Genomic DNA, 15627 nt, shown 5'->3' on the forward strand with positions numbered 1-15627 from the left:
AAGTTATCGAACATTTTATCGGCCGCATTTTCTATTGATATTGATTACGTGTCTATCGCGATACATATCGTTATCGTTTTATCGCCCAGCCCTACTCTGCGCACCAGTTCAACAATCGAGAGTTGTACAGGCAGCTGCAAGCGTGAAACAAAACATAGGGAGAGGGAAAGAATGGCACCTGCGTGTATTAAACTAAGCAGCACGCGCACAGAGCAGCCACCAAGTGCGAGTGTGTCTGCTTTGCAGAAGAACACCAAATTCTTGAGGCAGGTGGCAATTTTAAATATAAAAATAAAATGGAATTGATGCTGTAAGGGGCCTGGGCCCAGATCTGACTACACTTGACCCCAAAGTCCAGTTTGTTTAATTAATGCTAATTGATTGTGTCCATACAAGGGGCACATTTTGGGAATATTTCGGTTTTACACCTGTTTGCAATTAAGCTGCAATTGATGTTCATTGGACAAAAAAACGTTTTCTAATTACTTTATATTTAATAGCAATGTCTCCTTTATTCAAGCAACGACTCCCTTTTAAACGTGTCCGGTTTACTTAATACTTAAAACTTTCTGACTCAACAGCTTCAAGAAAATTATATTTTACAATTCTTCCTATTATAAACTAACGAAATTTGTTAAAGAATCATTTTGTGACTTTGCGGGGAAAATCGGACCCAGGCAAAGGCATTAATAAAAACTATATAATAATAGCGTTCTTTTCACTTTTAGTCTCAGTTACTGTTACTGGTCACTTATGATCATCAGATGAAAAATTACACAGTTTCAGAAATATTAAAAAGTTACATATAGTAACTTTAACAATGTAGTGCAAGATAGCACAAAGTATCTGGCTAGTTGACTCTAAATTTCTGTTATAGATTAGGCTAATCAAACTGGCTGGCCAGGCTAAACAACAGCCATGGTAGTACGTTGGCAAGGATTTACGAACATTTCAAAAGCATTGCATCCCAACAACAAAACAGATGAGAGACACTTATACATTACTTTATTTACGGTGCTGTCAAAGACACAAAACTTTAGTTTTTTGGCCGGTAGGCTACACCGGGCTTTCTGAACGATAGCTGTCAATCAAGGTAGACTAATAAGCTCTGTGTGGGTGAGATTGCCCTAAAAGTGACCAATCATAGGAGGGTCCAGTGCCTCCCTTGGTTTCCGTCAAAGTCAGTTTCATTAGGGTGAGCAGAAATCAAATTCGAGAGCAGAGTTTACCTGCCAGAGCGTGTATGCCCTCCAGCAATCGCAAAGCAGACACTTGCAGGCACGTGCAACTTAGTTTAATACACTCAGGTGCCATTCTTTCCCTCTCCCTATGTTTTGTTTCACACTCGCAGCTGTCTGTACAACTCTTGATTGTTGAATTGGTGCGCAAAAAGTAATATCTGCACATGTGAAATTATATAATTTGCTCGTGAGCATGTTTTCTCTGTGCTCGCAAGATATGACATAATCCTGATGCCATGTTTTAGAACCTTTTTGCTGTTTTTCATTCGGACTCCGTCAAAGTCTGTTTGCACTGATATGCTTTCATTTTTCGGGTGTTCCGATGTCTTTAACACCATTTGATTGAAAACCTTTTCTGGGACCATAGAGAGCCTAGAGAGGTGAGTAGGCCTACTATATAAAGTTTATTTTGTTATTGGGTGAACTATTTCTTTAATAACACAGTGAGTATGAACAGTGTGTGTAAAGTGTGTATCTAATTTTCCCTGCATAAGCACTGAATGTGCAGTAGACCTGTAGCAGATAAGAGCAGAGGATCTTACAGTGCATGGTGGTTAAAGGTTACGTTCCCCTCTGGGATTGCTCTGGTGAAATCTCTCTTTTCGGCCAGGTGCCCATCCCCTTCCTCTTCCTTTATGATGGCGTTCTAAACTCCGGTGGATTTATGAGGACTATGGTTAATGCTCCTCAGATCTCTGCAGGGTAAATCCAGACAGCTAGCTAGACTATCTGTCCAATCTGAGTTTTATGTTGCACGACTAAAACAACCTTTGAACATACACAGGGGCGTAGCACCAGACCCTGGGCCCTATGCATAGGCAGTCCTGATGGGCTCCCATGTTCCTCAACACCCCCATCCTAATTGTAACCTAATATAATAAAACACACTAAGATGTTAGTGTTGCTTAACACCTTTCAGTCAAAATGGCTAAACATGGTTTGCTTTAATTTTGATATAAGATTCCCTTGTTTCAAATCCAAAAAGGAGGCTGAGGGGTCTGTTGCTCCCTGCTGTGACAGTTTCTGAAACTGAGGGCCATGTGTTTCACAATGTTAACATCTGCTTCTACTAAATCTGACATAACTATAATGGTGACATGATATGTATCCGCCGATGAGCTAACAAGCTACCTATGACACTGATTAGCCTATTATTGCTAATTATAGACATTATAGCCTATTCATTTAAAATATAAACATGTTTTAAATTAGGCTATTACAATGGTGTGTTATATGCAAACAGCATTGCTAGTGTAGTTTATTTATTTAGCCTTTACCTCAGATTACGAGCATAACCAAATTATCATTTGAAACTGTATGTTCTGCTCTTTCTATGGGTTGTCTCAGTTTGTTTTTAGCACTAACAGGCACGGAGATATTCAAGCAGTTAAGCACCATGGATTTCGTTTTCTAGTTTGTGCTCACCTTTCTTTGTAAATAAGTTAGTTACCAGTTGTTTCCCCTCATTCTGTTTTCTCTCCTGTCTCTCCTTTCTTTTTTGGTAGCCTGATTTGGCTTTCTTTGAGAAAGACATTTCTACAGCAGAAGTTTGCGCTCCACCAGATGCTCAACTGAACTAGCTAACGTAAACAAAATGCGTGCAGATGGACTAAACCATTTGGTGCATTAGCAAGGGGTGGGTGAGGTCTTTTTTGTATAGGCTACAAAATCAATCAACCAAGTTATTCAGCCAATACACTAACTTTACATTTCATCTGACATGCATTATGCAATTTAATTAGGAAATGAAAATATCCAGGTGAAATAAAACATATTCCAGACTTTTTAAGGGCCCTCTCTCCCCTTGGGCCCTGGTAATCAGTATCGGTTTTACCCCCAGTCCAACGCCCCTGAACGTACACGTTCCACCAAAAGAAGTTCCTTCCCGAGGCTACTTTGCACCACCCAAGACGATTGTGATTGGTTTAAAGAAATGCCAATAAACCAGAGTATGTTTTTCTCCTATCCTGGAATGGTGTGTGGACTACCCAGACCCTCCTTCGCAGTGCTGTGGAGAAAGGTCTGGGTTACGTTCAATCTCATAACAGTATGCACCGTTTTGCTACAGTTTCCTGGTTGAACGACATGTTTCCTCAGAACGGTGTACAGGCTTTGAGTTATGTTTTCTCTCGTTTTTCTCTTGGTTTGAAAAAACTAAACAAATTTTTGTCCAACCAAGGAGCTTCCATGTCTGCAAACAAAATAAATATGCACACTTTTAATTTCTGTTCAATATTTGTCCGATATACTGTCTATCGTTTACAGTATTGGCTGTGTCACAGGTGATACCCAATCAGCAGAGACGTGTATGTAAACTTGTGGTAGTAAAAAGGCACAGCGCTTGCGCACATAACAGTGCGATCTACAAACCCCAGTTTCAGTTTAAAGAAACGTGTTGCTATGTTTTGTCGGGGCTGAACGTGGCCCTGGCAAAGCGAGACTAGGGTTTACTAAACATGTGCTGCAGCATTCTCCCACAGCATTTTACAGTTTGGATAGAAAAAACGAAGTTGCCTTGCTACCCAAAAACTATTTTTCTGCATTTTTTTTTCCAGGAAAAAAAAGACCAAAAGGAGTGCATATGATTTATCATAGAAAGATTATTTCTTATAATGTGTCAGTGTGCTGCCCGCCATACAACTTCAATTTAACGGTGGAGTAAATAGTTCAGTTTTAATGTTGAAAGCAAAGCAAAGTTATGATAGGTATGAATACATTTAAAGAAAAAGGACATATTTCTGCAGGAAGATGAATTCTAAAAGTTCTAATGTGTAGCACCTCTGGAGTCTTTCCTACATAAACAAAAACAAACGCTTTGCTTATTCTTTATATTGGCAGTAAAGTGTTTTAATCCCTCTCAGGTCCACAGTGAAGAATTTGGATGAGTTTACCTGCTACTGTTTCTGACTCTGAAGTCAGTAAATTGGTAAGAACCAAAGCTCATTGTTCACTCAATAATTCTTATGTCTTCTGTTTTTGTCCACCTCTATCCCCCTTACCAGGAGAAAATATCTGAGCTGTCAGCAGAGAAGGCAGCTCTGAATGAGAAGCTGAAAGCAGAGGAGGAGAGGAGGAAGCAAATACTCACTGACAAAAATCTGGTAAAGATGGCACACACTCTAAATTTATTCTGAGCCCCATGAACTGACATCTTGTGTGTGGGTGTGGGTGTGTGTGTGTGTGGGGGGGGGGACATTTTATCAAAATACAGCATAGTAAATCTACTTAGAAATATTGGATAGGATAAACATAATGTAATTCTGCTAACTAAAACATCACATTCGTTATTAGTTTCACTTGTTTTCATTTTAAACAAATTGTATATCAGAATACAATACACATTTTCTATAGACTCAGTCTGCCACAACACAGTCAAGGGCTGGGAAGACTGGCAGAACAGGGAGCCAAGCGACAGAACTCATTGTTTGCCTAGATTGCCAGCACTCTAGGCCAATGGATTGGTGGGGGCTACCGGGGGGGGTAATCATATTTTTAGGGGGGCACCCTGTGTGTACCAATCTGATTGATGGAGTGCTAGCCCTTGACTTGCGAATTAGTGCACGAGAAAACCGGAGCTGACACCAGTATCTTCTTATTACTAGCCATAGTATTTTCTTCCGTTCAGCAAGTAATGACACAAACGATCCTTCTTGACTACTATCAACACTCTCTAATGAAAACAATGATGCTCTGTGTTTACTAGGTCTAGAGAGATGCTCCGTCATTTCAGGTTTTTATTTTTTGGGCGACAATACAGATTAGCGCCGCCTGCTTTTATGGAGACATATTACGTCTCGCGCACGCTACGTACGCTCAAGTTGCTTCGGTGTGTTCCGATACACTTTTTTGACCTCAGGGAGCCGACTGATCAGTCCGACTTCCTTTTCTCCCGACTGTCAGCCATCAGGTTGGTGTGTCAGAGCCTTTAGCTCACAGAAATGACATGATAAGCATGATCACATGGTGACTTGTAATCAGTATTACTGTTTTTGTCTGCTGTCTCAGGGAGCTGCTTTCCCCACAGAGGACATTACAGTTTCATGTAGCCTGCTCTAACTTGTATGTTTGTTTGTTTGTGCAGAAGGACTCCCACACAGTCTACCTGGAGCAGGAGCTGGAGAGTCTTAAGGTGGTGTTGGAGATCAAGAACAACCAGCTGCACCATAAGGAGAAGAAGCTCATGGAAATGGACAAACTGGTAAGTATCCTTTTCTTTCAAATATTATCATCTTGGAGTGTCGGTTGCCCCCTTGTGGTCTAAATGCTTTTTTAGAGGCTTTTTCATTCTCACAAAAGTCCAATATTCAGAAAGAAATCTGATTACTTTTTGACTTTTTGTACACTGTAAAATAGAAAATTGCTAAATTGAAGATGAGCACAAAGCATGCAGTCCAGACATATTGTCACCGTTCAGAGGAATATATGCATATAGTCTTTTTGTTGCTGTGTGTCACAGTTGGAGACTAATGTGAAACTGCAGGAGTGTCTGACGAAGGTCCAACAGGAGAACGAGGACTACAAGGCCAGGATGGACAAACACGCTGCTCTCTCCAAGTACGTTCTCCAGGTGCTATGTGTGTGTGTGTGTGTGTGTGTGTGTGTGTGTGTGTGTGTGTGTGTGTGTGTGTGTGTGTGTGTGTGTGTGTGTGTGTGTTTGTGTGTGTGTGTGTGTGTGTGTGTGTGTGTGTGTGTGTGTGTGTGTGTGTGTGTGTGTGTGTGGTGAGATGGTGATTCATCTCTCTACAGAGGCGTCAGTTTTGCCATGTGCTCTACAGCAGGATTTTTCAGTCTATGTGCCTCCTAATTTTGCTCCATTTCTCTCTCAGTAATCCATCTGTCTCTACTTCATGACAATATTAGACCTGTACAGATAAGACTCACTGTTGATTTAACCAGCCTGGGATACCAAGTGTTATGAGGTCTTACCCTCTGAGGCAGTGACTACAAACAGGTTAAAACTCAGGGTAGGGCTGGGGGATATGGAGGAAATCAAATATCACAATATGTTTGACAAAATACCTCTATCAATATTACGACAATATTGTAGGGTAATCTATCGGTATCGCACAATATTTACACAATGAGATTTGTGACAAACAATAATCAGTAATGTGGATATACAAAAATGTAAAAGTAAATAATAGAACTGCGAGAACAGTCTGGTAAGTTTTGAAAATTACATAAAGTTGTTACTGGGAAAGACACCAGTAATGTCATATTACGCTATACAATATCCAAAATCTAAAACAATATCTAGTCTCATAATCTTAATCCTAGCCTAATTTAGGGTAGGATTTTTACTGACACATTTAAATAGTTATGTGATATATGTGAAATAATTGTGGAGATTCAGCTCACTGTCCTTGGACTTTTAGCTCATGCAGAGGGAACAAAAGGTCATCAGTCATGCTTTCCTGTGGTTTTATCTCACATCTGACCTTTCTCTCACATTTGCCTTTTCTTTAACTCATAATCTGTAAAATAAGACATTGTGACACATATCACAATAAAGGAAGTGTCTTTATTATGAGGCCCTGAATTTAAACAGTTTAACACTAACAATAATCTCAAATGAATAAATAATCTGAATAGGTAAAATAATCACAAGCATGTCTATCAGTATCTATATTGTTTTTCTGATTAGTGTATCATCTGACCAGTGAAACAAGGACATTTGAGTATATTTTGTTGGATCATCTTGCTGGTCATCTTGTTTGAAAGTTTAGTTAACCAGTGTTAAAAAGTGTAAAGCATGTTTTACAGAAGTTCTTTAATCTTTATGAACCATGATAGCAACAGTGTGTCTCCCTTCAGCCCACTCCAAGCTCTCTGTCTCCCCCTGCAGGCAGCTGTCCAGTGAACAGGCCATTCTCCAGCAGACACTGCAGAAAGAGTCCAAGGTCAACAAGCGTCTGTCCATGGAGAATGAGGAGCTACTGTGGAAGCTGCACAACGGTGACCTGCTGGCGAGTCCCCGCCGCCTCTCACCCACCTCACCCTTCAACTCACCACAGAACTCTGCCTCCTTCCCCACAACTGCACCTGTATCGCCCAGATAACCCCATCAACAAGCGACAACCCCTTTCTCCTTCTGCTTCTCCTCATAACCTTTACAAGCCTCACAGAGCTGTTTCAAATACAGAGGAAGACTTCAGTCACAGCAGTGTTGTTGGATATTAATGATAAACTTGTACATTTGGAATAAATTGCATTAAAGACGCTTATTTTGAAAGCGAAAAGACATTGCAGTGGCACCGATGCACTTAAGTCTGAGAGTGGGACTGGCCTTGTTCTCTACCAAATGCCTGGTTTTCAAAAAAGAAGAAAACAAATAACAGGCACACCTCAGGGTCTGTACTTGGCGCCTCACTCTTGTTTTGACTATTCCTACCTTTTATTTCTAAAATGTTGTACAGTTTAAGTTCAGTTCATCCTGCTCTTTTATACCACTCTTGCTAAAGGAGTGGATAAGAGAAAACCTTGGATTTGTGGCATATGTAGGTTTGTGAAAACATACTCAAAGTTGTTTGGGTTTGGCATAATCATAAAATGACGGGTACTTCTTGATTAGCATGGATTCTTTTGCTTTTTCCCTTCTTTTAAAGAGGATGTTTTTTTCCCTAAAGAGCAAAGCTCAATCACTTCAATCAATCTGCTTTGGACCTCTGAAAGAAGTGGATGAACTTGATGTCCTACTGTGGGCAAACAGGAAAAAATATTCAGTTTGTTCATTTGAGGAACTGACCTTTACTGACATGAACTTTTCATCCAAAGGATATCTGTTCCTCCGTGTAAGCTCCTCACAACCCTCTACCTTAATCAACTATGTGGAATGTAATCACCCTCGGATGTTAAATCTGAGCAGGCATCTCAGAGCCAAATATGCAGAAGTGTTTGCCAGGAAAGTGTTCACCCCCCTCCCCCTTTACTTTTTCCTTTAAATCTCTCATTAACAAAGGCATACGACTCCCCCACCTCCTCTAAAATCACCTTGTGTCCAAACAGAAACATATCTGTTTTTGCTTTGGGTCACATATAAAATCACCAGAACAACTCCCAGACTCTGTAACTGACCGATAACAGGCCTGTTTGAAAAATCTCCAATTGCCTCAGTTCACCATGTTTTATTTTGAACACAGAATAAATACAATATGACATTAGATTAAAGCAACATTGTTTTATTTTGAACATTAAAATAAATGCAAGGTATACATTTTGGTGAAAATATATTCAGTTTAAGTCAAATGTGTAAAAAACAGTAAGCTTTTTAGCTCTAGTAAGGAGACACGTTGCTTCCAAACTTGCCTTCAGCCTATCGGCCATGAGGCACATCAATGAGGAGCTTTTCTGGAATCACGAATCACGGCGCAATTACCAGTGGCGGATGTTCGAGGTCAGTGGCTCGTACCATCATGACTACGGATTTGATGGAGTACCACCAACCGTGCCATGTGTACCACACCACCCCATCATCCGCCATTGCTTGGTACGGCCCGTTGTAGTAGTGACCATTCAAGTTGCCTGAATCACACCTGTGATGAGGAAGTAAAAGGAAAAAAAAGATTAGACATATATACTGGTATATATAGCCATTTTCAACTTTTATCCCTTTATTTTCCATTATTAATTTGCATGTTGTTCTTAGCCACATAATTGAGATGCCGCAGTGAGATTGAAGCTAAAATATGAGTCTATTACCTGCTGAACCACCAGCCTGACTTGCTGTGTCTGATACACCTAGTGTCACCGTCATTCTTGTGGTCATAGGTGCTGAATTTGACCCTGCTTGAGTCCAAGCCTGGACTGGTCCATTTCTGCCCAGCAAAAGGGGGGCCATCAGCCAGGGCATCCCCTGCATTCCCAGTATACTCTCTCACATGTAATTGGTACTGGTCCTTTCCGTGAACAGGGGAGTAAAAGCAAAGAGTTTTGAATGAATCGTTGATGTTGCAAAAGCTCTTTTTTACATTTTACACTATTATCTGATTCTTGTATTAATGAGGAACAAACTTTTAATTTAGAAATAGAAAACATTATATACAATCAACACTATCATCACATTTATGATACTGTAGGTTGATGGAGGTGATGAGGTTTTGTTCTGAATAGAGGGCATTATTAAAAATGACATCAAGATAGGCCAACAAGAGGATGGGAAAGATGGCAATAGGGATAAATGGAGAAAAAAGTGAATGGATAGAGATAAGAAGAGGAACATGTGTTGAGAGGGAGATTAAGGAGCAGTAAGGGGCAGTAGTATGATGGTAAGACAAAGAAAAATGAATTAAAGGAGATTGCATAGGAAGAGATGAGAACAGCTGGCAGGACTGGAGCAAGACATCCTCGCTGTTGTTCCCATAACGAAGGTCATAAAACAGTCTAAATAAGAATACTGTTATGGGAAATAAAGAGAGGGCGAGGTTAAAGACAAAATAATGCAAATCAGAAGAGAGACGGTTATAAGCTAAGAGTAGAGTGGGCAGACATATAATTACAAAAGCTTTATTGATTTAATCCAGTTTGCATATTCATATCATTTTCCAAAAATGTGTTAAACATTGCGAATAAGCGAATGAGATGACTTAGTTGAAAATCTTGAATCCTGTGGGAAGGAATTGGCTTTTTGTTGCAACAACTCTTAAGACAACCCTCAACCATGGGACTAAGTGCCATTTTACTTTCTCATACTATTTAAATTTTTTATTTTGTGTCTCTGTTTTACCTTTTCATCATCCACTTTGAAGTTCTTGTACTCTGCATAGCGCTGATTACCCTCAAAGTCCTCCATGTTGATCCGCAGGGTGTAGTTTCCTAGAAAACACTGAGTTACACAGGCAACAATCCTATAATGTCTAACAAATCATGCAAACCCACACATACATAAACACACACCTTGTGAGGTGAGATCATGTAGACGATTATTGCCCAGCCAGAATTCTCCATCAGGGGAGTAGAGGTCTCCAAATCCATGCTTGTACTCCACCCACGCTCTGGACACACAATGATTGTGTGCGTGCAAGAAAGAATTTAATTTATACACAAAAAAGGAACCAAAAAAGCGAGGCAAGCTTTGACATTCTTTTGAGACAATTATGTAGTTAAGATGTGAGTATAGGATTTACACACATGCGGGATCGCACACGCACGCACACACACACACACACACACACACACACACACACACACACACACACACCTGTCAAAGTTCTCTGTGCCGTCTCTTCTCCTCTGGAAGACAGTCCATCCTCCTCCGTTGTTCATGTCACAGTAGACGCTCAGTGCGGTGGGAGAGGCGTCCGGACGAATCACGTACAGGCCACTGGCCACGTTACCGTCTGCAAACACCTCGGAGCAGTCTGTATGCACAAAGATATACAAGGAAAATTTTAAAACCATGTAGGTGAATAATTGGTAGGCTATTAACGCAATAGAAACAAACAGAAACGCACAGACATATTTGCTTTACATGTTTGTTAGATTCCTAGCGGCTGGAAGTATTTTTTCCAGCTGCATGATCATAATAAGCGCAGAAATGTTGCCTAATGCTGACTTTTAATGGAACTCAAGTGGTAAGTCATTAGAACAGTGCCGCTCGGCAATGGCGGCATTAAAGCTATAGTGAGTAATTTCTGTCGCCCCCATGAAGAATTCTAAATTCTAACACTGTCGGAGCATCCACATGACGCAAGCTTTGATGATGATGATCGCGCACCCCCCCCTCCTCCACGTAGTTGCTAACATGGAACATTAAAAAACATGATGGATTCTTCAGAAGAGGTAATTATCTTGTAAAGTGATGTATTTTAATTGATGACTACACCATTTTGTAAACATAGCCATACTGACAAATACACAGTTTTGTGGAGCTGAAAGGCTTAAAGGTGCTCTAAGCTATGTTGGGTGATATCACTGTCACTGTATTTTCAAACAAAACGAAGGCTAGCTCACCCCTCCCTCCTCCTCATCCCAGTCCCCTCTCCCTCCCTTCCACACACTAACCCCCAAACCTCCACCCCTCCCTGTTCTCTGTCCATAAAAAACAAAAAACGACTAGAGAGTACTGTTAGGACATGGCAAGATTGCAGGCATCAACTTCCCCACACATCTACTCCAACAGAGTGGCAAAGAAGGCCCAATCCATTGCTGCTGACCCTAGCCACCACTTGCCAGTTTAAGCTACTTCCCTCAGGCCGGTGCCATGCCCAGATGCAGGTCCAATAGACTCAGAAACTCTTTTATCCCAACTTCCATTTCCATTTTAAACAATTTGCCAGAACTGTTATTATTGTGTTTCAGATACTCTGGGTATTTCATGTTTGGCTGTATTGTTGTGTGTCTTGTCTTTATATCTGTCTGCTGGCTGTACAAACAATTGCCCCTCAGGGACAATAAAGTTACCTTGACCTTGACCCCAAATCCTTCTTGTCGGTTATTGGCTGGAACACTGTTTATGTTTCGTGGTGCAGGTTGGCGCAGTTTGTTTTCGTTGCCGTTTGTGGAGCCTGGACTGTTTACAGAGATAGCGTTTTTTTTACAGTGTGTTCAGGGGACAGGCAGCTGGCGGACAGTGAGGAGATGTTTGCTGTATGTGACAAAAAATGTTGTAGCCTAAAAAACGCATGACATCGCTTAGAGCACCTTTAATTTGCTTTGTATCAAGTAATTTGGCAACGGCTTGAATTTAACGGACGTTCATTAATATAAAATAGTTGCGCACTATAGCAAGCGAACAAGCAGGTAACGTAATGCTAAAAATTTAAAGGCAAAAGATGAGGCCGTTAATATCAACATTAATTAATATCAAATTACGAACAAAAAAACTCTATATCTACGACTAAAATGACAAAATATTAACATATATATTAACAGTAATATAATTACATCCACAATGAATTACCATGGTAAATGGACTGCATTTATATAGCGCTTCTCTAGTCTTAACGACTCAGTGTTTTTCCATAGTACACGTACCATTCACCATTCAAACACACATTCATTCACTGGTGGCCGAGGCTGCTAACAAGGTGCCACTTGCTTATCAGATAAACATTCACACACATTCACATGTGTACATGTAGACTGCAGGGGCCAGGGATTGAATGACCACATCCTTCCAATTGGTAGATGAGAGCACTACCAGAGCAACCCTTTGCGCCATTTCTGAAAACACACCAAAACTCGTGAACTCTGAGCTTCCCACTTACAAGGTCGTAATGACCCCAACAGAGGGGTGTTCATGGACTCTTATTGTAAACACAGTAAACACAACCACATTTAAAGGCAGCATAAGCTACTAAATGCTAACTGTTGATTGGCTGCCTGCTTAAAGTTGGTTACCAGGGCTTTAAAATAGGGCATTGGTGGCAGAGGAACTCTGACATGATAGCCTTACAAAGTTGTTTTAGCTTAAATAAATGTAAGGTTAAATATTTACTCTTCTTTGAGCTTTGTTTGGGTCTTTACCAACTCCACAATGTAACCAAACATCTGCTGCAGTTGGAAACAAGGTCAATATGAGCAGTATTTAGGCTAGAAAACTAAAACAATGAGCTAATAGAGGCTAAAAGAGTTGGTGATTATTCTCTGTGGGTTTGCTGCTACAAGCAAACCCTTTTACAACTGGTCATTTAATCCACTGTTAATAAAATACTAATAGCTTTAACACTAAATACTGGTTTATAGGCAGGTAGGACAGCCAACAAGTGACACAATGTAGGAAGTTTTGAAGTAAAGGCAGATACATTAAACACTAATGTATGTATCTCTCCCTACCTCTATAGAGGTTCTCAGGGCCCAGGTGTGAGTTGGGTATGTACTCCAGATCCTGTGCCTGGCTGTTGTGGAGCTCCTGGATGTAGAGATGCTGGTTGTTGATCACATTCATCAGGCCCTGGATCTTTGCTTCCAGATGGACCACATTCTCCTCACATGGCACAGGGGCCTGAAAAGAGAAAGAAAGAGAAGCTTAGTAACTGGTACATCGAGCGATACACACAGACTTTAAGGGTAGTGGGATACAACAGCCAGAACCAGTAGCTACGGCTTCCAGATAAAAACTGATATAAAAGAATAAATGCTTCATGTTTGACATTCTGTGGCTTTGCGTTTTTATAGTTTTAAATCAACAGTGAACCTTCTAAAATCTCCTTGAGTTGGTCAGATAAAAAAAAAACAAGTTGGGCTTCTTGACAGTTTAAGTGATGAACAAAGAGATGAGAATAAAAAAAAAACTATAATCCCTGCAGTTTTCAACATTAAACGGCTTGTATTCAACTATTGCTTTAACATTAAGTGATGTTAAATTCACTTTTATTTATAACAGAAGTTATCTCGGGAAACTTTATAGATAGAGTAGGTCTAGACCACTCTATACAGAGACCCAACAATTCCCCCCAAGAGCAAGCATTTGGTGCGACAGAAACGGACAGAAACCTCAGACAGAACCTGACTCTGCCAGTTGGGACACAGAGACACAGATACAGATACTATACAGAAATATGAGTACTGGGAACTGGCATTTTATATCTCAAACATCTACGCTCAGAAAACCCAAATGGAATGATTAGAGTATAGTGTTTAGTATGATATAGTGAAAATAAATTGGATTTTCTTACCGCCAGAGAGGCAACCATGTGAAGAAGAAAGGCCACTGATGTCCTCAGCATTTGCATAATCAGTGATCTAATTGACTCTTGTCTCACTTTGCCTATACAGACTAACAGACTTCCTCTCTCCTCTGTCCTATTTGTCTGTTTGCTGCTATTGTTCACTGCTCTTTTTGACCATGGCTGGAGATTATTAAACTGCACATTGACTGACACATAGCCTCCATCTAGTGGCTAGAATAAATAGTTATTGTCTCCTGCTAATACATAATGCCTCAAACTGAACCTACAAACTGCCACAGGGCTTACAAAAATTTCACTTGGCTATAGTTTCACTCATGTGATGTGACCACTAGGGATGCCAGTGATAGAATGTTCCAATTATGAATGTGTGTTATAATTTAAGATTTCACTTTTCCACTGTCTGTAATTCCAGCAACATTAACGAATCTATTAACAACAGAGTAGTTATTTGTTTTTTGTCATTTTGGAATGTTTAAGACAAAAAATTATCAATCAATAGATAAATGCTAAAATAAATTAATACTGACATAAATTCAAAAATAATTCAATGCATAAATTAATAATTCAAAAATGTTGGTACAGGCAGTAATAAATGTATGATTAACTTAAAAAACTTAAAACTTAATTTCAGTATTTGTGTATGTTAATGAGGTTGGTGGTAACCACACTGTAAGGCAAAGTGGACCTGAATCAATTCTGCGATTAATCTTGTTTAACAGTTAGATTAGATTGATAGATTAGATTACCATCTACCTCATTAACATAAATACAGAAACGAAATTAATAAATGAAAAAGGTAGAAATATAGAAAAGTATAAATGTGGGTTTGTAGAAATAATCATTTTTTTTAATTTCCTAATCAATTACCAATATTTATAATTAAATAATATAATTAGAATTAATTATTTATATAATATAATTAATTATATAATAATATTAATTATTATTACTTGACTAAGTAATAATAATAATAATTGAGTCAATAATAATTGACTAATTGACTAAATATATATTTTAATAAATAAATAAAATTGACAAAACATGAATATGCTGTAATGAATACTTAAACAATTAACTAAATAAATGTTTATCTATTTCCATATTTCATATTTTAATTGCCAACATTTATTCATTCATTGATGAATTTTATGTATTTATTTCAGCATGTCATCAATACTATGTGACTTGTTTGTTATCTGAAGTCACACTTTTGCTAAAAGTAAAAGAAAGCAGGAAAGCAAAACGGTTAGCTAAGAGAACCATGATCCACTCGGATACACAAGTTAGGTGACTGCATTTAAAAACCAACATACACCAGAACCATACTATTTGTGTCACAAAATCTCTGTAATTTAAGGAGCGCGACTGGGAAAAAAAAAAAAAATTCGACTCCGGTGGGACTCGAACCCACAACCTTTGAATCACTGCTCAAGTGCTTGACTAGAAGTCCAATGCGCTATCCATTGCGCCACGGAGCCACCTGTTGAATTTCACTCTATAAACATTAAAAACCTCCTCTCGATATCGTTGTCAAAAGTTATTTCTACACAGCAGAGTTGTGTTCTGTCGCTGCGTTCTGTCGCTACTGACACGACAATGCTGTTACTCTAGATAAGAAATCTGGAAACAACTATGGGCCAATGACAGGCACGTAATGTTATGTTTATGCGTGGGAGTAATGTAGGGGGAGTAATATAGAGTTTAGAATGTTAGCGGCTCTACGTTCTTATGTGAGTGCTCTGAATACATGTGTAGTC

General features: G+C 39.4%; 2 protein-coding genes and 1 non-coding gene across 4 annotated transcripts in view; 1 reads left to right on the plus strand and 2 right to left on the minus strand.

The window, feature by feature from the left end:
• Window positions 1-8437, plus strand: part of LOC114567096 (microtubule-associated tumor suppressor candidate 2 homolog) — a 90213-nt gene extending 81776 nt beyond the window's left edge. For both annotated transcript variants that reach the window (XM_028596002.1, XM_028596012.1), the window contains exons 15-18: window positions 4244-4342; window positions 5323-5439; window positions 5698-5795; window positions 7087-8437. In XM_028596002.1, the coding sequence (XP_028451803.1) occupies window positions 4244-4342; window positions 5323-5439; window positions 5698-5795; window positions 7087-7300 (528 nt within the window). In that variant the 3' untranslated portion in view covers window positions 7301-8437. The remainder of the gene's footprint in view (window positions 1-4243; window positions 4343-5322; window positions 5440-5697; window positions 5796-7086) is intronic.
• LOC114567104 (fibrinogen-like protein 1) lies at window positions 8416-13197 on the minus strand. Its single transcript, XM_028596023.1, has 6 exons — window positions 13014-13197; window positions 10438-10597; window positions 10134-10231; window positions 9964-10052; window positions 8940-9136; window positions 8416-8773 (listed from the first exon to the last, which is right to left on the minus strand). The coding sequence occupies exons 1-6, from the start codon at window positions 13123-13125 to the stop codon at window positions 8602-8604; spliced, it is 828 nt and encodes a 275-aa protein (XP_028451824.1). The 5' UTR covers window positions 13126-13197; the 3' UTR covers window positions 8416-8601.
• A 2059-nt stretch (window positions 13198-15256) lies between these two features.
• Window positions 15257-15348, minus strand: trnar-ucu (transfer RNA arginine (anticodon UCU)). The gene is given in 2 exon segments: window positions 15257-15292; window positions 15312-15348. It is a non-coding gene; the product is annotated as a tRNA-Arg (tRNA).
• Between the last annotated feature and the right edge of the window lie 279 nt (window positions 15349-15627).

This window comes from Perca flavescens, chromosome 2 (assembly GCF_004354835.1).
Source record: "Perca flavescens isolate YP-PL-M2 chromosome 2, PFLA_1.0, whole genome shotgun sequence".
Lineage (NCBI taxonomy): Eukaryota > Metazoa > Chordata > Actinopteri > Perciformes > Percidae > Perca > Perca flavescens.